General features: G+C 37.7%; 1 protein-coding gene across 7 annotated transcripts in view; it reads right to left on the bottom strand.

Moving 5' to 3' along the window:
• KIDINS220 (kinase D interacting substrate 220) overlaps positions 1–23,584 on the bottom strand; it is a 59,267-nt gene that overhangs the window by 12,950 nt on the left and 22,733 nt on the right. For 6 of the 7 annotated variants that reach the window (XM_048935244.1, XM_048935247.1, XM_048935249.1 and 3 more), the window contains exons 18-24: positions 23,357–23,497; positions 22,470–22,713; positions 22,187–22,275; positions 21,542–21,686; positions 19,733–19,895; positions 5,099–5,277; positions 3,796–4,022 (exon numbers count right to left, since the gene is read on the bottom strand). In XM_048935244.1, coding sequence (XP_048791201.1) covers positions 3,796–4,022; positions 5,099–5,277; positions 19,733–19,895; positions 21,542–21,686; positions 22,187–22,275; positions 22,470–22,713; positions 23,357–23,497 — 1,188 coding nt within the window. Of the gene's footprint in view, positions 1–2,953; positions 3,022–3,543; positions 3,545–3,795; positions 4,023–5,098; positions 5,278–19,732; positions 19,896–21,541; positions 21,687–22,186; positions 22,276–22,469; positions 22,714–23,356; positions 23,498–23,584 lie in introns of all 7 variants that reach the window. The other variant, XM_048935251.1, reaches the window with a different exon arrangement.

The following is a 23,584-nucleotide window of genomic DNA, read 5'->3' as shown; positions in this document are numbered from 1 at the left end:
GCTTCACAGTACCCAGAACAGTTGTTCAAAAATAAAAGTGATATTAATAAGTGATTGTTAATAAAGTCATTTCTAAGAGATACAGCGATCTCAAAATCACAAATTACTCCGTTTTGAACAAAGTACTCCATATGTTCCAGTTCTTCAAGTGCTAAAATCAGCTGCACAAACACATTTCCTGAAATCCACATGGTACCACTGGCACGTGACTGAAATGTGTGCACGTGTGTACGTTTGAGAAACACAAACCTTACAACTACTAACGTATTTAAGAAGGGCTTTTCCAATACTGTTAAATCTTGGTTTTGAACTAACTATGAACTTCAATTAGGTTTTGAAGCAAAGACCTTCGTTCCCTTGCAGATTCCCTTTTAAGGCAATGTAATTGCCTTAAAAAACCAACAGTCTTCAGACTTCACAAAAAAGAGAAGTGCAGAACTCTTTTCATTCAATTCTTAGTACTCTCCGAAAGCAAAGAAAAAGAGGAAAACCAACAAAAAGCAAACAATCCAAAACCACACTGGTGTTTTTATACATAACATTTAAAAATTATACTACCCTGCTATGTATCAAACAAAACTTACTACTTGGTTGATGTTTCTGCACATGACAAGACTTTAAGTAGTCCACTGCACCAAATTTAGTGTAGACTAGATGATGGTATAACTCGATGGCCAGTGTATGAGGGGAATAAAACTTGTGGAAGTATTCCACTTTGGATTTAGCAATAAGGACAAAAAGAAATCAAAACAAACCAAGAAAGTGTTCTGCATTTGGAAACAGCAGTAAATGGATGAAGAGATGGAAACTTGATTCACGTGTACATCAAACACGATGGCATATGCAGCAACTCCGAGTAACTACGAAGAAATACATCTGATTCTCTGCCCTTAGCTGCAACAGGCAGTCTTTGCACACACTTTCAGGCTATCACCATATGGTTCACATGCTCTTTCAACGTATGAAGATGCACGGCATGCACTGTTATCATTACTCAATGGGAGTCGTTTGTTCCTGCGGTTTTCAACTTGAGTTGGCCAAACAGGCAGGAGGACCAAAGCCTAGGCTTTGTCTCGTACCTACTGGTTAGTACAGGACAATTCAGAACATTCACTGCCTTGAGGCACAAGCTCTATGGTATCTCGTGGAAACAAAACTCCTCTCAAAAAGAGTTTATGTTATTTCTCGAATCATTAAATGCTTCCGTTTTCCACTAGCAACTTAAAGCACATGGAAAACCCACAAGCATGAGATGCTTAATTATGATACCACGTTCACATGCCTAGCTCTCGCTGCAGACTACCCTCTGAAACAAAGTGAGCACCTGTTTTTCAGTTGCGAGTCATCAAACTACAAAGCAATGAGAAAATTTGTCCAATAAGGCAATTATACCACAATTTGTTCACAATTTCTAATTATGCCTCATGCCCGCTTCAGCTACTCCACTGCTTTCCACCTGTGGAATTAATTCTCCAATATCAAGTTTAAACTCTGCAGTTTCAACTCTCGAAGTATAAAAAGACAGGTATAGTGAAAACGTGAGATCAATATAAATACATACTGGGCATTAACCAGCACAGAGCTGTTCTCCAAGTTCGCAGATAGCCTTTAAGTCATAAGCACAGCTCAGGAATCAAAGAATGTGCTGCTACACCGGTGTAAATAAAATCAAATCCTTACATGCCATAATTTCTAGTTCCCACTCAGTTAACTTAGACATGCCTACTGCTCTGATCTCCTCCATTAGAAACATGAGCTTAACAATGGTTTGTGACAGCAGCGACTTAGGGAAGCTGAACTTGACACCAAGTTGTCACCAGGGAACCAGACAGGGGGAAATTGTTAGCCTTCTATCACTGTCCAAAACTGAGAGCGAAAGTGCCAAGTTAAAGAGCTGCTGAATTGGACCATAGCACAGCAATGCACAGGGAGAATGGGGCCTTAAACCAAAAATGAAGAGATTACGTGACTGGAAGCTCAAGAGCATAACACAGGAACATCTGAAGAACAAAGCAGAAACATAGAGAACATAAGCGTAGTATTTTCTGAAGACAAGCAACGTGAGCTTTCCACAAGAGCTCAAAGGTTTGTTTTGCTTTGTCTTTTTTTCCTTAAGAACAAATGATCACCTATAAACAACAGGACAGATCAGAAAAAGGCAATGTATCCATCCAAGGAACTTAAGAACACTTTGCCATAACATTCAGACATCTCCAGAGCAGCATTTGACCCCACTGTGCTGTATCATCCAAAGACCTCCCTCAGATAATTTGTTGTTCAGGAGAGCCTAATCATCTGTCTTTTATTAAATACTGTTCTTCCAGAAGTGAAAAGTGATTGAAAATGCTTTCAGAAAACCTCTCTACTATCGTAGGGTTCTCAGTATTTATCTCAGTATGCAGTGCTTTATACCTTAGGAAAGCAGTATAAAAGTCCTTAGAGGAAGGCCAAAATAAAAGCACTTGAGTTTTAAAAAGGAAAAAAATCATGTCTGAAAGTCCAGGTATGCACTTAAAAATGAGCAAATGAAATACTTGTAAAGACAGCTCATGACTCACCAATAATTGCTTTTTTTTAATTGATTATTAGAACCACAAAAAACAGCGAAGTTTCAACTGCAAGTTTACCACATACTTAAAACCTTATCATGTGCAGGAACAGACAAAAAACAGGGCTTCCAATTAAACACTCACTTGAATTAAGTGAGTCAGTATCAGCAGGAAGATTAATAAGATAAGAATTTATCAGTGTTGGGCAAAGAGCACATCATTTCAAGTTATTTTAAACAGAACAGTATATATGCTCAATATAGTGTCAATATAAGAATAATTTTAGAACAGATAAAAGGCTCTGTGCTAAATATACTCTCTTCTGCCTTGGTTAATGAATATTAAGGAATAACTCAATTTTTTTCCCCCAGCTTATTAGATTGAGCCTTAACCTACTATCATACCTCACTACTTAAAACTGCATACAGGAGCAATCTATGACTTATATCCGCCTTCCGAATATTTTTTCTCCCTGATAACATTGCAGGAAAAAAAGGAAAAAAGGTTTAAAAAAAATACTGAATATATCTCACAAAAATACAAAGTTAGAATTTCCTTGTGGAGGGCACTCCAATTTTAAATAACTACAAACTAAATCCCTCTCTGTAGATCAATACTGTGAATGTCGTTGTAAAATGCATCTAAAAAGGCATTCTTTAAATGGCTGTCTCACCTAATAAGCCTATTTATACCTTCATAACTTGGAATAATGTTAAAAAAAACAGTTTATCTTGCATTGCTTGGATTCAATCCCGTTATATAGTAAAGCTCTGCAAATTATATGTGAGCCATGTCTAAGACTAAGACCTCCAAAGTTGCTGCATTTTTTTTTTATTTTATATTTTTAAGTTTCTGTAGTTTACCCAATTTACCAAGGGAAAAAAAAAAAACAGGACCTTCTCTAATGACTGTAAGCAAGTATGTGAAGAAGTGTGCAGAATTTACCATTTAAAAAGCAGTATGTGTATTTACATGTAAAGTGTGTGTGCAATACCCTACAACTATGCAGCACATCTGTGTGTTTGACCTTGTTTGACCTTTCTTCCCTTTGTCATACTCGAATGCAGTTTACCTCATTTCCCTACAAGACTATATGAGCAAACATTACTGTGAAATGTACTGACTTTTGGACAAAGCTCCATTTGTAAATATTATCTGCATGGGTCTTTTAAACATTTCACAGACGTCACACGCAATACTACCCAGGTTAAATGAGAAGAATGTGAATTGGTTCTTGATTATTTACCCGATTGTAGAACGGATGCTGAGGTCCTGTCATACCACTATAGTAACTGCTGTGAGGTTGGGGTGATAGAACTCCACTGTTGAAAGGTCCATTGAAAGAGGTTGTAGAAGAGCAGGCTGATGAAGGCTGACTGAACAGAGACGCTGCTCTGGCAGGTGCCTCATGTAAAGGCAATGTGGGATAAGGAAGTCCTCCTATATTCATTTGATCTCTTGCAGCACGAACATCTGAAGAACAAAGGTAAAAGGAGAATGAGATTGAGCCTGAGATACTCGAACAAGTTTTGGTTTGTTTGCCCACTGTGTCCAGTTCTGGGCCCTTCAGTGCCAAAGAGATGCAGACATACTGGAAAGAGCTCACCAGAGGGCTCAGACAGAAGATCCTCCTGTGAGGAGAGGCTGAGAGAGTTGGGGCTGCTGAGGCTGGAGAACAAGAGGCTCAGAAGTATGTTCAGAAACACCTGGATGGAGGGTGCAGAGAGGATGGAACCAGGCTCTTTTCAGTGGTGCTCAGTGACAGGACAAGAGGCAATGGGCACTTACTAAAACACAAGGGGTTCACAACCCACTAAGGATACTGTCAGACCAGAAACTCATAAGGATCCCATTTTAAATCTAAAGATCAGGTTTTCTGCAAAGTTTTAGCATCTTTACACAAGGACAAATATCAGGATGCCTTGGCCTTACTCCAGATCAAACAGCAACCTCTGTCATATTAGAGGTCACATCAGTCCACTTCAGCAGTTGTCAGAATATTTATTGTCAAGCACATACCTGAAACTGAGTTCACTTTTTGAGACTACAAGCTAGTAATAACAACAAACAACAGCTACCCTATTAGCAATTTAAATATCAACCTAACACAGACTAAAAAAAATGACTGGCATGTACCAACAGCACAGGTGTCTAGCAGGGGACGCATCAGATTGGAGACATTACATTCTGTTTCCCTGGCTTCACTTCTAAAGGACCTGATGCTACCTGAAATTGTTAAAAACTACTTGAAGTAAATTTGCATCTCTACAAATAAAATATCACTGCGATACATGTACTGTTTTCTCACAACTGCTAAAGCTATTTCTGAATCAACCATTAACAATATTTCGTCCATTCTGAAGAACTGCTTTAAGACTAGTATGATTTGTCCTGTATAGAAAGCTACAAAGTAGAACTGAACAACTTGCTACTGCAGTCAGGTCAGATGACGTGAAAGTTTGAACTGATGAACAACTCAGGATCCTGTGCAATATGCAAAGCAGCTCTACCTCAATTATCTTTTTTTATTTATTTGAAAACATGCTTACCTGCAATGATTTCCCGTAGTTTGGGATCTAAGTTGACAGTACATGGCAAAAATGTTCTTACATCACGTGCTACAAGAACAGGTGTTCGAGAAGATAAAAATACTTCAAAGTTCCGTATATCTCCATCAATTTCAAGCAGTGGTTCAACATCTTTAGTTGTAGGAATATTCTTTGAAATTCTGGAGAGAGAATAACGGATAAACAAACCATAATAATTAGAGTATGGTTATTCACTGAAATCAGATCAGGAATTTATAGCTCTAGCTTCAAATCCAAAGTAATGGCAAGTTAACATGTCAACATTAACCTGAAGTATTCATTCAAATTCTAATACAGAAATTAGAAATTACACAGTTAAAGTTCCAACTTTCAAACTAATATTTCTTCCAACAGGAACAGTCAGATTTCTTAGTCACTGATCAGAACCCAACCATGTGAGATTTCATGGTAAACAAGCATCTGCTCCCAACTAACTCACCTTCTAAAACAAGATGCCACAAGTACACCAACAGAGAAAAACAAATAAACAAAGATCAACAAAACAGTGAGACAAGGTCAATGCCGATGCACTGTGACTACTGGAAGCAATGGTGTCTTTTTGGGTTTTTTTTCTGTGTATGTGTTTTGTGGAAGGTTTTTCTGTATGCTCTCACATAAAGGAGTTTCATGGAGGAATGAGGAGTACTAAATGTTTGCCTTAATGTAAAAAAAAGAAAATACTTCAAACAAAATCTGGTTGGATCTGAAATATATTTTTAATATAGCTAACGAACTACATCTACAATTAGCTGAACTATCTTATTTCACAACTTGTTAGCTTTTAAAAACAAGGACTTTCTTTGGTCTTTATTTTAGGTCCCCTACTACTTCAGGTACAATGGATTGTTCCAGAAATAACAACGGCATATTTACACAGAATATTTAGGATTCACTATTAACAGACATAAAGGAACTCAGGATCAGTGCTAGACACCTGATGTAAGTGCAACTCTTTTACATCAAAGAAGCATTTCAACTGTGTGCAAATCTCTCACTTCGATCTGTTAGTGCTGTCTTGTGCTATACTAAAATTAAGACATTCCTGTTAATTTTACCAAATATTAGAGAAAATAGCTAAATGGATCATGTACCTAACAAATGGATGCTTCTATACTATGCTTTTATAAGCAGTGTCTACAAATAACTCCTTGTTCTTCACATCAAGAGTGAATGGTCAGAAGCCAGAAAAATTTAAGACTAAAGGCACTATCAAAAAACCTGTCCAGTCAGCAAAATCTGCTTATGTCAACTTTGCAAGTCTGGCTATTATGTTAGTTTTATATGAGGCAAGGTAGAAAACCCTATGTGTAAATGTACATGTTTTTAAATGAAATACCATAAATTTAATTAACATACATTTCAGTTATGCATATTTATTTTCAGTATTCCAGACAAGAGTTTAAAACAAGCAAAACAAAGATTAAGTCAGTACCGGTCAGGGACCAAGGAGTTAAAGAGTGGCCTATTTCAACACTTGAATCTACAAAATAAAATGCTGAAAGAGAATGTGACATAGATTTAAATCAAATACACAGCTGATGAATCACATGAAACAAATTAGCTGAATTTTAATGCCAGCTCTACTTAAGTATGAATGTGAACAGTGTTCTGAATATGACCAACAAAGCTTCTGTTCAGAAGCCAGTAGCCCACTGCTGGTGTACAGATTGAAGTCTCTATTCTGACCTCCTGAGCTCAATGCCTTAAACTACGCCTTTGAAAGAAATTTTATACAAATGATAATCTGCTGGCTAAGAGCCACAGGAATGGTATGTGTCTGTACTTCTTAGATTAAAAAAAATATATAAGGTTATATGTAAAGCACTTCAGGAGTTACTTTTTCCAGAATATAAGTACACAGATCTAACAATTAAGCCCTGTGAACACTCTATTCTCATTGCCAGGCTAGATACTACTGAGGGAGAAAAATTGCCCTATCAATCACAAACATCAAAAAAACTGTCAGCATTGCTGAGTGTTTCTGTGAAAAACTACCTCAATATATATATATATATATATATATATATATATATATAAAAGGGCCTAAAACAGAATATTACATTGACAAAAGCTTAAAAATTCATTCTACTATGCCTCCAATGGCCTTACCACCAGCAGCCATAATTAAGAGCTGCCTTGGATTAAGTTGTGTTTCAGTGATGTCCAATAATGATTTCCTCAAGAAAATAGTTAAAATACATACTGATAAATCATTTGAACGTTCCGCTCAAAAGACCCTGAATTTGCTACAAATCTTTTCATTTTTGTTCACTTTTACATTTCCACGACTGATTGGGAAATAACCACCGTGGTCCAGCAGCAATGAGTGTTGCCAGCGCAGGCTAAAGGCAGATGCTAGGCCATCAGGCTCTATGTGGCACAGCATGCTTGCCACCACCTTCTGCAGGAGAGGTCACCACCAGATGCTCCTTCACCACCAAGGCAGGTGGTGGTCAAAAGGAAGAGGCTTTGCACAGCTCCACCCATGCAGAAGGCTGTGTTGTCCCACACTCCCTGTTCGGTCGGGTCAGGGCCCTGAGGACACCAGCAGGCCCTACGTCCATCACCTCTGAGCTGCAGGCCAGCCCTCGCACAGCGCAGCAGAGCAACCTGGGGTTAGACCGCCATGAGAAGCATCACTGGTTGCTACTATTGCTTGACTCGAGAACTGCATTCAAGTGCAGGCCTTTGCCCTTGCTTCTTGCCAAAGCTCCATCTATGCACATTGCTGGCCTTGGTCTCAATCCACTGACTTCTTCCTGCCACAATCCGTGGCTAGAGAAACTCATGGGGATCAGAGGAATGTTTTCTGGCGTGGCCAAAGGCAACGCTCCTCCCATTTGAGTACCACAAGACTGCAGCCCCCGCCTGTGAGGACAAGGCCCTGCCCTGCAGGCACTCACTCCACCCAGCTGCTCCCCAGCAGGCAGACAGCCTTCTCTGCACAGCTCGGAGCTGGAAGGTCAGGTCATCCCCACTGCCCTTTCCAGGCCTCTTCCCCTGACCGCAAAAGCAAAGAATTTCAACAAGCTCATCTTCAAACACGTAAAACAACCTTCCTCAGCTGCAGCAAGTAACTAGGCAAGTAGGAGTCAATTAACTTACTCCATAAAAAGCAACTGACCTAATTAATTAGAATTATTAAGAAATAATTAGAGCAACAGAAGGCATAAGCAAGAAGGCATGTCATATTTTACTTATAATGTGCCTTTTAAGTTTTTCTTTTGATATAGTTTAAGTCAAAACTTAAAATAGTAACTTAAAATGATGAAATAATTTTCTCTTTCAAAATGATGCAAAACCATTCTTCCTGTAGGTCTTATGCTAAGGAGAAGAAAAACCTTGAAAATGTGGATCATTCTGAAATGCAAGAAAAAATTTATGCTTAGTAAGCTGGTCATTAGATATCTATTCTCTAATATCTAATAAACTAATACCACCGATTTAATATTTTGCAGTTGTGTATCCTGTTCTTCTTGCACCTGGTCAAAATAGCAATAGTGTCTGCAGGCACAAGGGTGTATTTCTTCCACATTAGACGTTCACATACAAAACAGTCCACAAAATTTATAGTACTATCAATCTATCAACAATAGCACTTGAAATACTCTTCAAGCTGCAACAGGTAGCTTGGACATTAAAAAGAACATTTGCTCATATACAAACTTGTATAAAGACAGAAATAAAAAGTCAACACGCACAATGATAAAACAGAGGAAATCAATGTTTACTTTAATAAAGACAAGAAAGGAAAGCTATGGCTTGACATCGCTACCTAGAAAGAAACTTATAACCCCCTCGCTGCATATTAAGCAGTACAGAGACTTCACTGAACAGATGCAATAGCTATTTAAAAACTCCTATTACCATAGGTATTCAGGAAAGCTTTCTTTGCAAAACTAACGATTCTAGCCAAGTAGTAATGCCAGATAAGTAATGCCAGATAAAGCACTTCTGAGTCTTCTGGTTTTGACCACTTCAGAAAGAAAAAGCATTTTCTTAGAAGATGGACAGTTACTAAACTTCTAATCTCCCATGCCCAGTATCATGATCTACCACTGAGTCATATTACAAAGGTCAGATTTTAATTTAACTTTTCAGAATACATCCCATGTCAACATCCTTTTTAATTAAAAAGTGTTAATAGAGTTTAAGATGCCTGGATTCATTTACAACTTCACAGTGCTATTTGAATTAGAGAAGGCAAAAAAGGATTTTTTTAAAGATATTACACAGATAGAAAAGCAGCAAAATGGAGTAGTGAAGGATTTAAGACTGCTCAAAAACTGCTGCTGCAAACAAAAAAAGTAATTGTGCCTTACTAATGAGACATCCAACAGGATCACTCACACAAGTAAAATACGAGAATACTGTATTAATCTGTTTTCAGTATTTTTGACCACCAAATGTCATTTACAAAGCTTCTGTAAGGCTTTGTGTAGGGATTCTTTCATTCAATACCTTTACCTGCAGGATTTTAGATTTCCAGCAAACATTGGCAGTTTCTGTAGGATTTGAAATCACAAAGATATGAACCACTGGTATTGTGTAGCCAAAATAGGCATTTCCAGACCATCACCTTATACCACAGTGGTTTTTCTATTTTTGAATAAATATCCCACCTTTGACAAAAGCATTCATTCAAGTACAAAAAGACATTACCTCCAATTTTATTTCCTAACTTTACTGACTCCCCCCAGAATACAAAGGCCTCAGGAATTGACTCGTGAGTAAAAATATTTCATTTCCAGAAATTTGTGTTTACTGTGTTGCTGAAATTAAGACTTCTGTGTTCTATCCAAAGTTAATATCAACTAGAGGAGTTTGGAGTGACTTGAATTACACAAGTGTTTGGTTTGTTTTTTTTTTTATTGGGATATCAGTAATGCACATTAACTATAACTTCTTATATGCTTATCTAGAACGTAATCCAGAAATGTGACTTACCAGTCTACATTAGCAAGGTAACTAAAAAGAAAGGCAAAAAAAAAAAAAAATACTCAGAACTTCCTTTCTGTAGTGTTCTGATCAGCTTTTGCAGTCCTTTTCTGCTCGCCCCAGTATTTTTTCAACAGAACTCTCCTCTTATTTGTCCTTTGGTAATTTCTGTCCTTCTCCTTTATGCCTTGTCTCATGTACTACACAGTTTGGGAAATCACAGAACCATAGAATGGTCTGGGTTGGCAGAGACCTCTGAGATTCTCTGGATCCAAATCCCCTGCTATAAGCAGGGACACCTTCCACTAGACCAGGTTGCTCAAAGCCCCATCCAGCCTGGCCTTCCACACCTTCAAGAGGCATCCACATCCTCTCCAGGCAAAGAATTTCTTCCTGTCATCTAGTTTAATCTACCCTCTTCCAGTTTAAAGCCATTTCCCCTCATCCTGTTTCTATATGCCCTTACAAGAAGTCTCTACCAGCCTTCCTGCAGGCCCCTTTCATATACTGGAAGACCCCTATAAGGCCTCACCAGAACCTTCTCTTCTCGAGGCTGAAAGCCCCAATATTCTCATCCTGTCCTTGCAGGCCAGGTTCTCCAGCCCTCTGATCATCTTTCTGGCCCTCCTCTGGACCCGCTCTGTAGTTCAACATCAACTGGCATTCTAGCCATTAATACTGGGACATAATTAGTGTAAGAAACCCAACTTTCTGTGTCCTTCATTGTAAATAAGAGACAATAAAAGGAAATTGAAAAAAAAAAAAAAAAAAAAAAAAAAAAAGGTGCACATTAAGTATTAAGAAGCAACGTCTCACTGTGAGGCCTACAAGAATATTGAATTGCCTTCTTAAAATAAGTGATTGAATTGAACGTGGCCTGGGCAAAAGATTTTTGCAGAGAGCATTCTGACCAGAAGGGATGAACGTGGCACTTTTAATTTCTGTAATCACTAAAAAGCCACACTGCTTAAATTAATACATCAATAGATTTCATACAAGTTGCAAATCCCTCAAAAGTTAATTTCACTCTTTTTATTGAAAGGTATTTAAACAGTGTCAAAACTGGAATTAACATAATAACCTTCCAGAAAAGTTACATTTCAAACAATCTTGCTCATTTTAAATTGCTAGAAATTTGCAGAAAAGTATATAACATGCTTTTTAACAAAATAATTTAATAGGTACTTGTCTAAAACACTGTAATGGAAAAGTAGACAGATAATGCTTATCTTCAGTCTTTATTTTACTCCTTTTCTTCTTACTTATGTATATTAACAAAAAAACCCTCAAATGATTTAGACAAAAGCTTTTAGCTCAACACATAATTGCAACAAAATTACAATAATTGTACCAATTAAAATAATCCTGAATGAACAGTTTGTCATCTTAATGTTCCAATGGTTTACAGAAGGATCTACTTAATTAGCTGAAATTGCTTTCCAATGTTAGTATCAAATGTCATTTGTTAAAAGTTGAACGATTTCGAAAATAATTTAACAAAGCAATTTTACAAAACACCAAGAACCAACATTTTCTTTTCAGCTGAATAAAGCAAGCAGATGTGTCATCAAATTGCTATAAAAATAAATGAGCCTTTATATGGGGAAAAAATAAATTTTACTACTAGTGCTACGGAATACTTTTTCTGACTTTTTTTTTATGAAATCAATTTTTTTAATAAAATAATTTCATATCATTTGTATCTTAGTGGTATTTTTAGTATGCTGTAAATACTGCTTCTAAATTGAAGCAGTAAACAATGAAGTACAAATATTCAACTGCAGGCATTTTTGTGACTTCCTAGTTTGGTTCACATGGGCTTATCACACAAAAGATCTGAACTTATCAGTAAAATATTGCATCAAACGAATCCACACCACTTAACTCCAAATCCACAATAATCAAATGCTGTTCCACTTATTACTACATTAATCTTTACCAGCTGAACCTAAAGAAAAAAAGGAAAACCAGAGGACGAGTTGCCTGATAGAGATTAAGTATTCCTCCAGTTAGTTAGAGAGAAATATTTCTATCGTTACTTCCCATAAGTAGTAACTTCTGGGACTTGAAGAAAACACAACAAGCAAAATCATACACCCATACTGAGACTGGAAAGACAGTATCTAGAACTGAACAAGTCAAGGAATACCAATACTTTCCATGATTTATGAATTAGTCAGAGCAGATGTCTTCTACAAATTACTCCTTAGAACACTGTAACAGTTACAAATGCATTAACAAAACCTAATAAAAGAACTATAGCTAGCTTATATCCTTCAGCTCTACCCACAAAAAGAATCTGGAATAAAAGAAAGCTACTATGTTATTCTTCAAAGCTTGATTATGTTCTGCTTTGACACGTGGATTTGCCATCCAACACAGCTAGGTACACATAGATACCTGGATGTTAAATTCAGCCAAAGTGATTTATGGATATTATGTTGTTGTGTTTAAAACAATGGCTACTTACAACTCTGAGGAAAGCACAACCATTTTCTCATCCTGGAAGATCTCTTTTTTTTTTTTTTTTTTTCTTAATCAAAGACTTAAGATTCTTGATTTTCATAGTTTTCTTTAGTTTCTAAGCAGCATGTTTTCAAGGAAATTAAGTAAAGGGTGGAGCTCCTAAGCTGAACAGATGGCTTGTGAGTGTTCCTTCCATCTTGAGCCAAGCTATCATGTTCTAATATTTTGAATGAATGTGTAAGAATAGGCATGTCACAGAAATCCAGGGACCAGCAACAATTTGCCAGTATCCTCACAAAGCTTTCTCAGTACCTCAGTTTGAGCAAAGCTTGGGGAAAAAAGAAGTGACAGTTAAGACTGTCCCTCATGACATCACACATGACAAGCAGAGCAACACCAAAGTAGCCAGGAGGAAATGCTTGAATAGAAGGCTGTGTGACTACTTAAGTTCTATGTCATTAAACAAAATGTAAAGTCAATTCTGGGGACAAGAACTCTCTTCTCTCAAGCATTAACAAAGTGAGTCATGGTCTCCTTCAGGACAATCTCCTTAGATACACCAGCTGTACTTCTCATTACGTGTTTCACCACGTAATGGCTAGAATTATATTCAGTTAGATAAGTAACCTAGATCCTAACTGCACAAGAGAGCAGAAAACACCATGTATCTATCAAATTATAGTTACAGGGTAAATACTCTATCCACAGTTGCATCCAGTCATGACCATGAACAAGTTCTTACAGAGCAGCATTAACTTCACACACAGAACATCATATAAAACAGTCATCGCCACCCTCTCTCTTCCACATGTTTTTTTTTTTTTAATTGAAGTAACCTTAGCTGCTGTGATTTGTGCTGAATCTGATCTTTTCCTCCTTTTGTAAACACATTCAAACCACATTTATTTGTGCACTTTTTTTTTTTTTTTTTTTAAAAAGAGCTTCAATTACTGACTCTCAATGATCCTGAATAAGCTTCAGGTGCAAGGAAGAACACAAGACTCAGTTTAGGCCTCTGCCTACAGGAACTTCAGGGGTAAAAATTCAGACACCTGAAGTTCTAGTGTTTACAAGGTTGCTTAGTCATTTTTCTGAATCCTTCTCTTGAACTCAAGAGGCTAACAAATGCCTGAAGTTCCACTTTCATCTCTGTAAATCTTAACACACGGAACAGACTTTAACCCGTAAAGGCAGTCCAGCTACTAGAGCCATAACAAGCGACACACTGGTAAAGCCACCATACCTAGAAGAGAACTGGTTAGCTCACAGCTGCAGCGTCTCTCATTGACACCTCCAGAGCTCACAGGGACAAAGGCCTACTAGCAAGATTGATTCAAAATCGCTCCAGGGACTTCTAAGAGCAGCTTCCAATAGACAAAGCATTACAGATGCAGCTCCTTCTATGGTAAGGATACAAACAAGAAAACACGTTCAGCAGGTTGATCTCATTTAGTGAATAAACTTAATGAAGAAAAGGAATGAGAACATATTGCCCTTGTACAACTGGCTTTAACATCAATATTTTTAACTGAGAAGGTGTTAATATCTAATCACTGTTTTACTGCCTTAAACGTTAGAAAGTATAAGAAAAAAAAATGAAGCAAGATGGTTAAGACTCAGATCCTCAAACTGAAATGCTTAACCAATATCTTTGGGGGAAAAACGATTCAAATGTCTCAGTCTTGAGGAAAACCTGAGAATCTGAAACAAAGGAGAAAGCATTCTTTCCAAAGGAAACCAAAATTCTTCACAGCATGAGAAAAAGGAAAAAGATGTGTGCTGATATTCATAGAAAAATTCTGAAGTGAAACTAGGGCTCTTCTCGTCCTCTAAGCTCTTGTCGACGTTGGTACATCCATTCTGAAATACACTGACTAGAATCTCAGTGTTCAGAATGTAGATGGCACCACAGATATGTTTAATACAATAATTTCTTTCATCTCTTTGATGATAAATCCTAAAGACAGAATTTCCTTTTCTGACTGCTGTAGAGCACTGAATGTATTTTTTCATCTGTCAGCAATGAATTTGTGAATGTTCTTTGTAGGTGCAGATCCACAGACCACAACTACATTAGTAGCCTCACAGATGAGATCATTTTCCCCAGTAGGTTAAGACAGACATATCCACAATGACTTGCATCTGCAATTTGCTCACTGTTACTTCTGCAACCCTCTGTGAAACAGTTGTCCCAATTAAATCTCCGTATTGCATCTTTTCCCTCAGTCAGAGAGGGAGTTTCTCATGGGACTCTTACTCCTCCTTTTCGCTTCCTTCTTCTGCTTTCCTCAAACAATCTTGCCTGCAATTACCCTAAGTTTTAATACATGTGAATGTTCTCAGGATCTTGCTTAAAACTTCTGAAACTTCAAGACATTACATCACATTCTTCACATGTTCATTGACTCTGTTGAAAATTCATACTCTTGAAAAATATCTTCTCTCTTCAAAAGCCACTCTGCTTTTCCCAATATATCCTTTATTTAGATCTGGCACTGATATTCATTCTAGTGTCACGGATATTTTATGTAGTCTTCACAACAGCACATTCCCATTGCTGGCTAGTTTACAAGTGTGAAAAGTATCAGTTGCAAATGTTCAGTTAAAACTTGCTTTAATCTGGCAACTTAATACTGTGGCAACTTCATTTACAGAACGCTCAAGGATTTTGCTCCCCTTCAGGGTTACAAACATTTGCTTTCTACAATTTCTACAAGCCATTTTGGCATTACACAGAACTGACATTAGGGAGATTCTACAGTAACACAGAAGAGAACTCAGCACAACATAAATAGAGACAAATACTAAGTGTATGCTACAATAATGAATGCAAAAAGAACATGATAAAATGAATGAAACCAGAGCTGGACAAAAGACACGGTTAATGATCAGAGATCAACGTGAACACCAAGGGGAAAGGAGGACACAATAGATGAGAAATCAGAATAGGGAGCTTAACCCTGCAAGGAGAAAGGCTGCATGAAAAACCTGTTGGCAAAAGAACACTTGGAAAGGCAACAGCCAAGCTCTAAAGAGTAAACACTGGTGCTACTAAGTATACCAACCAGAAGGCTGAACAAAGAGATCCACACCAGCAAAGAGAAATGCTGGCAAATAAGAGGACACAAGAGAGATGAAACGGCATGTTAAAGAAAGTACGAAGATTAAAGACATTTTTTCCAGAATCTGGAGACAAAGAGTGAACAATGCAGACTTAATATTTGTTTTCAAAATTTGACATAATTGAAAAGCATGGGCTTATTTCCATCTACTAAAGAAAGAACTATAACACAGAATGTCTACCTGTTACTAAGAGATAAGCAAGCAGCATCAGTTCACAAAGTCTGCCCACAGAGACATTGCAAAGTGATGCTCATTTTCATTTTTTTTTCTTTTTTAAGAAGATCCTAGGAAAACTATGCTTGTGCAATATCTGATGTTTTACCATCTCTGAGAAGTATGGGACAGTAAGGACACATTACTCCCAACAGAACGATACTAATTAGTAGTATCAGTCTACATCAGTCTACATAGTACCTACAGAAAACACACTAGCAAATTTATTCTCTAGCCATCATTCATGAAAAGAATGTATTAGTTTATCTGGAAGCGAAGAGCTATAGGTATATTTACTCAAAAATCAATTTGATATCTTCTCCCCCAGAAACACTGCAGTTCCGGGCTCCCGCACTGCTCTGAGTACTCAGCACTCGCAGGTATTAGCCTGCAATGTGCTGCCAGCAGCCAGCAGAGGCACAGCACTACCCAAGTGAAAGGTACAGGAGGTGAAGCTAAAGTGGTCACTAAGGAACTGATGAATAGTTCTAGAACAGCTTTCAGTTGTCTTAGTTCAGTGTTCTTTAACTGTAACAGACAGCACTGCGATGTGACAGCAGACGGCTCTCCCTTTACTACATTATCTGCAAACTGCATAGGCAGGCTACTTTATTCTTCCATTTCTTGACGCTCAACTACTTGATTCTTTTCATTTCAGCCATACCTTCTGCATTGCTTATTCTTTGAATCAACACTGAAAAACAAAGCACCTGGTGGAAAAGATCCCTGATGCTGTACCTGAGCGCAGAGCTCCATGAGCCAGGCACAGCACCGCGCGAGTGCCACCTGCCGGCACCAACTGCTGGCGGGGAACAGCTGGGAGCTGCCTGCCTCCAGAAACAGCCGTGCAACAGCTGTACAATGGGTTTGTCACCTCTCGTCATACCCTCCGTGCACACCTGAAGTACCTGTTGCAGCTCTGTGAACTTCAGTTGAGGGTACCTATAACAGACCTACCCGATGGGTCAATCACTGTAAAGGAGACCAAATGCTGGACAGGACTGTGCCATCCAAGCCCTCACATGGGGGGAAGCAATCACAAGTTGAAAACTCCACATATAAAAAGCAATCTCTGAAACTGCCATCTTCAAAGGAGGTGTCCAAGCAGCCATCTCTCCTCACGCACTTACAGCTCAGAAATGCATCAAAACCAAAGAAAATGAGCACTGCCACAGTAAAAAAGCATTTTGATGCAAACTATCCGATGCTAGGAAAATTATATTCTGGTTCCTGTTCTAAAGCACCAAAACATTTTCAAATAACTCTTTCCAGAATAAAAGCCAGGGAAGAAGTAACAAGCACTCAGTACAGGAGTAGAAGTTATATAAGTACAGAAATCTGGTATCTATTCATGGCACTCCAAATGGGAAAGCTGTTCCATCAACTAGAAAACCTAAGAAAACAGAGATTGAAGTTCTAAAAGAGGAGCTAAATTAAATACTCTATTTTGAATTGATACAGGAGTAGATATTCAAGCCACATTACTTCAAACAGTTGTAGCTGAAGAGCAGTAATACACTGCTAAATGCTGAAAGGATTATTTTGAATAAAACAGAAGTTTCAGAGCTTCAGGTAATCCAAGAGGAGAGTTCACAGACCTTTTCATGCTCAGCACACGGTGAACACAATTGCCCAAATCATCAGACAGATCTCAGCTTTGTCACTATATCACGAGAGCTGTAAATCTAGTTTCTTACACAGGTTCAACAGAAGAGTGCAAGAGGTGCATCAACTCTCTTCCTAAGCATGGAGTGAGGGTGCCATTATGGCAGGTTTTGTTTAATTAGGCAAGAGATGGCACAGGGTTCTTCACTGTTGCTTCACGTTACAGACCCTTTAAACACCATAAACTTATAAATCAGTTTATTAATGCCTATATTACGAAACTGCAAACTACTCAAGTGGCAATACTACTTCCAGATGCGCTTCGCATTGCAAGAGGCAAAATTGCATGGTAGGTTTCATGCATCTTCTCCACGCTGAACTAATAAACCCTGACACTGGCAACCATTCAAGTGTCTGTGCTAACAACTAATAATCCAGAACCAGAATAAGCCTTCTGCATTCAGTCGTGCCTGTTCTTTCCTTCCCCTCAAGTTGGTTTATTACAGATTTCATGTTACACTGGAATCACTAGTAAATGTTTTTTTTTGAGAACAATTCAGGTCTCTAATATTCCCTTCAGCTCCTCAGAAACATCAAACAGGTTGGTATTTCTTGAAGACAGCACTGGACTTTGCTCATTCCTAAGTGATTTAGTACTGCTGATGCTAATTAATCAAAGGGTACTAATGAGAACCTCAAACTAACTTCAGGTATATGTTTGTAGCTATTAATGCAAAGACTTCATATAGGCTTTCTAGGAAAATAACATACCTCCTAAGAGATTAATAATATCCCAACATCCTAATGGATGCCTCGCTACAAGAGAACTCAATATGAAGATTAAGATCTCTTAAGCAAGAGAGTTAAGCAAGCATGTGCAAGTCATCAACAGGGTGATGAAATAATCTGGAATTTGAATTAATGAAAAGGATGTGCTAACATATTTATTTCAGAGTAAGAATCTCCCATGTTTACTCTTTACCAGTACAAATGGGATTGCATGAAACAGACTAAATAATGTGCGACTAAAAAAGTTGTTCCGAAAATGTCAGCAAAAGCCCAACAACAATTACTTGACAATATCCTCTGCTGTTAAGCAATGAATTACAGAATATCTTAAGCTGGAAGAAAGAAGACAAAGGACCACCCAAAATCTAAATGTACATCCAAAAATCCTACATACAAGTGTGTTCTAAGAGCTCTGGCAGCTTTGGGCTGTGCCCACTGCCCTGCAGAGCCTGTTCCATGCCCACCATCCTCTGGTGAAGCACCTATTCCTAATGCCCAGCCTGACCTTCCCTTGATGCAGGTGACAAGGAATGAAAAAAAGCTGAAGAATCTGTATCCATAAAAAAAAGTTTTGCTTAGATACAGTGTCAAAATCTTTCAGAAATAGTAGCACAGACTGTATTTCTTTCTCAGGACACAATCATCCAACAGTTTGGCCCTAATATGGCTTAATTTAAATCTGTTTCATAACTTTAAAAAGAAAGACAGCTGAGGTTTTCCCTCAGTAGCATTAAAGAAAAATGTCTGATATGAGACATTATCTGTACTTCTGTGGATTTTTCTCATACCAACTGGTCTGGAATTGAAAATCTGTGTTAAAAATAAAGAGACTGCAGTATTTGTCATACTCAATCAGAAAATGACAATTCTACCATCCTACTGCCACCAGGTCGCTCCTCACTATCCACATTTCCTTTCACACAAGCAGCGCAGATCCAGACAGGCACGTTCACTGGAAACACCTCTTGCTCTCAGAAGCAATATGTAGATATCACTTACAGACAGCAACTTGCATCAGTGACCAAGAAAGAGCTCACATTCCACCTTCACACTCTAACTTCTGTAAAAAGAATACTACATCCTTGAGCACATCATTAACAGAGCACCAAAACTGCAGAGATCTTTTTGAGTAAAGGCAGTCTGTAGAAACCAGAATCTGCGCTGAAGTCTAACTAGACAAACTTAGCTTGACCACTGTAGAGATTAAAGTTAGATCAAGAAATAAACATACAGTTACCTGTAAAAGAATTCCAGTATACTACCCTTTGGTTTTAACACAAAGAATACGTGGTGCATTAAATGGTGATGAAAGTCATTTTACAAGTAGCTAGAAGTTAACAGAAGAGAGTTAGAACGTAGGAGTTCTCGATTACAACTGCGTCGCTGTCTGAAAGCCACAATACCCCAATAATCATTTGTAATGATTATTTGAATCATTCAAACTACATACCATCCACCTACCTCTCATAGATGGTTTTTAAAGTCAGTTGATCTGGAACACCTTCAGTCTCTTCAAGATGCAGTATGAGCCATGACGTTCTATATGGCCACTGCTCTGTGAGATTGATCCAACTAGCAAGCCTATCCCAATTGAAGGTGATTTGATTTGCTCTCAATAAACGACCTAATAAAACAGAAAAAAAGAAACACAGGTGTTTGTATGTTGGCTGGTTTTTCTTTTTTTTTTACCCCTTTCCAAAGATACCTTCCTCAACCTCTCCCTTCCCTCTAAAGTAACAGTTATGTATGTCCTTATGTCCCTCATCCTGATCTAAGTACTTTCCGGTATTATAACTTTTAGCTTGGAGCTGAAGTTGATGTTCTCATTCTGTTACAGGTAAACTTCAACAAAACTAAATACAGAAGTTCACAAAACTCATGCTAACGTGGTGAAAGATCTTTTGTGTACTGGGATACAAAACACAGTCAGAAGAAATAACCAGAACTGCCATCTTTATCAGTCAAAGACGTGAATTTCAAAGCTGTGAATAAAAAATGGCTTTCAGTTAATAAGACAAGGTATGAATTACAAATAAAGCTCATTTTAGAAGACAGAAAAAGGATGAGTGAACCAAGTTAGTAAGTTTTAGCAACTTTTCCTTACAGAACTGCATTCCTATTGGTGAGATGACATTTGATGTACAGCTTGAAGGCTCTGCTCTTGGAGTGCTTCATGACATCGTTAATAATCACAAGTTATTGCACAAAGTTTTCTTCCAGGGTATCTTCTGCTTGTTTTTACAGTATTTTATTACTACAAGTATCTAAGTTTGTGATTTTGTTGTACTTCCACATTTGTACTAAAATTTGCCAACGATAACAACAGTGTGAGGCGACGGTGCATTTACTTAGAATTTTAGCTCTGTTTTCACACATAAATCATCTCTAGATGTAAAGACCAACAGGAAAAATAAGAGAGACTCTTCTATTAATTAGATCAGTGCAAGATTTTTTTACTTCAGCATTAAATGCTACCCTAGAAAGACAGGTCACTGAACATAATACATTATTGTTAGTATTGCTGGTAGGATAGAAGAGTATCAGTCTTCCTAGCAGTCAAATTTCATTACAGAATCACAGAATTGTAGGGGTTGGAAGGGACCTCCAGAGATCATCGAGTTCAACCCCCTGCCAAAGCAGGTTCCCTACAGCAGGTCGCACAGGTAGGCATCCAGGCAGGTCTTGAACGTGTCCAGAGAAGGAGACTCCACCACCTCCCTGGGCAGCCTGTTCCAGTGCTCCGTCACCTCACTGTAAAGAAGTTCTTGCGCATGTTTGTGCGGAACTTCCTATGCTGCAGAGGCATGCTAAGCTTAGAAATCCTATTTTCATACTTAACTCAGAACTTGTAATAATCTGATTAATACTGGGACTGTTAAAACACAAGAACAGTGCCCTTTTCCTTCAAAACACACTACTATTCACTTAGTTATCTATCTGTACAGCACACTACCATTCATCATTTGGTGAGCTCCCTTAACACATATTTCCCATAATAACTGTGATGTCAAATAGTGTTAAAATATTTTTAATATTTAAGACAATACATCTGATAGATCCACGAATCCCTGAAGTTTTCCAGTTAGTCCTATACAGGTAATACTATTTATTCCACTTGTTTCTGCTGAATAAAGGTCATTCTCTACAGGGGTCCACTTCCTACTCAAACGTTCAGAACACAAAGACTGGAACAGGTAAAACAACAGAATCCTTCCAAAAAAAAAGCTGGCATTTGCCTTCATGCCACAGGAAAACAAGTGCAACACTTACCCGTCACTGAAACTATGTTCAGTAATCTTCTCATGGTCTGAGGACTGATATCACTGAACCAATCCTCTGTAACCAGAAGCTTGGTCAAATCAAAGGACATCTGGCGAGTAATGGTGCGCTGCATCTGGCGCCTTCGGTAAGTATCCTGATGGTGACACAGAAGAGCAGGAAGTACTGATAGGTAACAAAGTAATTTAGGTATTTGAAACTGAAATAATTTTACTTCAATATCAAGTTAAAAACTCTGTGAGTAAATACAACTGTGAGGCTGAAATACCATAAAAATATTTAGCTGAATTTAACTGACTTAGGTACATAACATCTGATGTAACACATGAATAGTATGCTGTATCTTTCAGCATTCATAGAAAGCTTCAACATTCCACCAGTTTCTGAATATAAAGCTTTGTGGAAAAGAACACTTCAGTGAACAAGCACAGCTTTTCTTCTTTGATTAAAAAAAAAAATCAGTCTAATGATTTAGGAATATAGTTCTCCTATATAGATCATACATTCTAATTTCCAAGGAATAGTTTGACAAGTCTTCAAAGTTGATGCCATTAAATACATGAAATAAAATGAGAAAAGAATAAGAAAGAAAAACCCTATCACCAGTATTGGACCATTTAGTATAACATCTCTCACCCGCCTATTGAGAGCTGTTTTGCTGCCAAGCTTGGTCATCTCCCCAAGGCTGTTCTGAGAAACTCTTCTGTCAATCTCTTCATGCAATCCTGCCAGGTAAAAAAAAAAAACAAACCAAAAACAAAACAACAAAAGGCATTTTCTTTTGTTATTCACTCGTATGCATGTGACTGCATTATAAAATAACATTAATAATCTACAAATTATTTAACTAGCTCATTCCAGGAAACAGATTTTACCACCGTTTTTGTAACCTCAGCATTATTCTCCTGCATAACTTTACCTGCATTATCTGTGTAAGGAACATCCCCATTGGTTGTCGAAGCTACCATCAGTTTTTTTGCATTACTAAGCCCTCGGCTATTCAGAAAAACAGGCAGATGGACTATATTGCGCATGTAATCGTGTCCATTTATGTTTGAGTCACGTAGAACACTGTTGAGATTCTGGTTAATAGCTTTTATAATTATGTGTGGGTCACTCGCAAAGATAGCAATAAATGGGCCTTTTGAAAACAAGACTCGCACCTGTAAGAAAGGAGACAGTAAGCCCAGTATTAAGTGTCAGTCATCTGAACATGTGATTCAACATTTTATACTCTGTCCTAGATAGAGAACCAGGGACAGACAAAGATGTCAGTTTCTTCGACATGACATATCTATGGACACACCATCCATAAGCATACTTGACACATTAGCAGAAGCACTTAAAACAGAAGTCATTAGCAATAAAATATTATGCAGCAATGTCACAGTCCCTGAAATATTTACCCTGTAAGTATTTATCATCTGAAGCACTTCAGAAAGAACCAAAAACTCTTCAAACAACGTAAGTTTGTTTCAAAAAGATCTCAGTTTTCTAATAATTAGCACCCGCTGATTTCAAAACATTTGCACTTACAAACATGTGCAGTGCCACTAAGATGCAGCTTTCAACTTCTGAAAGCTGCTCCTCTTAGTGTCACAGCTATGCTTCTGCACACAAACGTTTAAAAATAACTACAGCACAACAGAGACTCTGTATACAGGCTTTCACTCTAAAGAAAATGATAAAATAAAAAAATAAGTGGAAATAAGTGGATGAATCTGAATCATCTATGAGATGATTCATATCTATTCTATCATCTAAGAGAGAATCCAGAGCTCATCTCTGTATAATGATCCAACTCACAGTATCAAGCATTTGTAAAACTTTGTCCTGTTCACAAGCATCCAATCCATCAATAATTACAACAAGTCTGGTCTGATTCTGAGTGAAGCTGTCAATGGTTTTTGCCATTTTGGCCATCAGCTCCACTTCACATTTCAAAACCTAAGGAAAAAAAAAAAAAAAAAGGAAAAGCAGAGAAGGAAAAGACATTATTATAACACTTAAGTCTCAAAAAAATGCACCTGATTT

Source organism: Lagopus muta, chromosome 2 (genome assembly GCF_023343835.1).
Source record: "Lagopus muta isolate bLagMut1 chromosome 2, bLagMut1 primary, whole genome shotgun sequence".
Lineage (NCBI taxonomy): Eukaryota > Metazoa > Chordata > Aves > Galliformes > Phasianidae > Lagopus > Lagopus muta.
The sequence above is the reverse complement of the archived record's forward strand: the minus strand, read 5'-3'. Positions and strand labels throughout refer to the sequence as shown.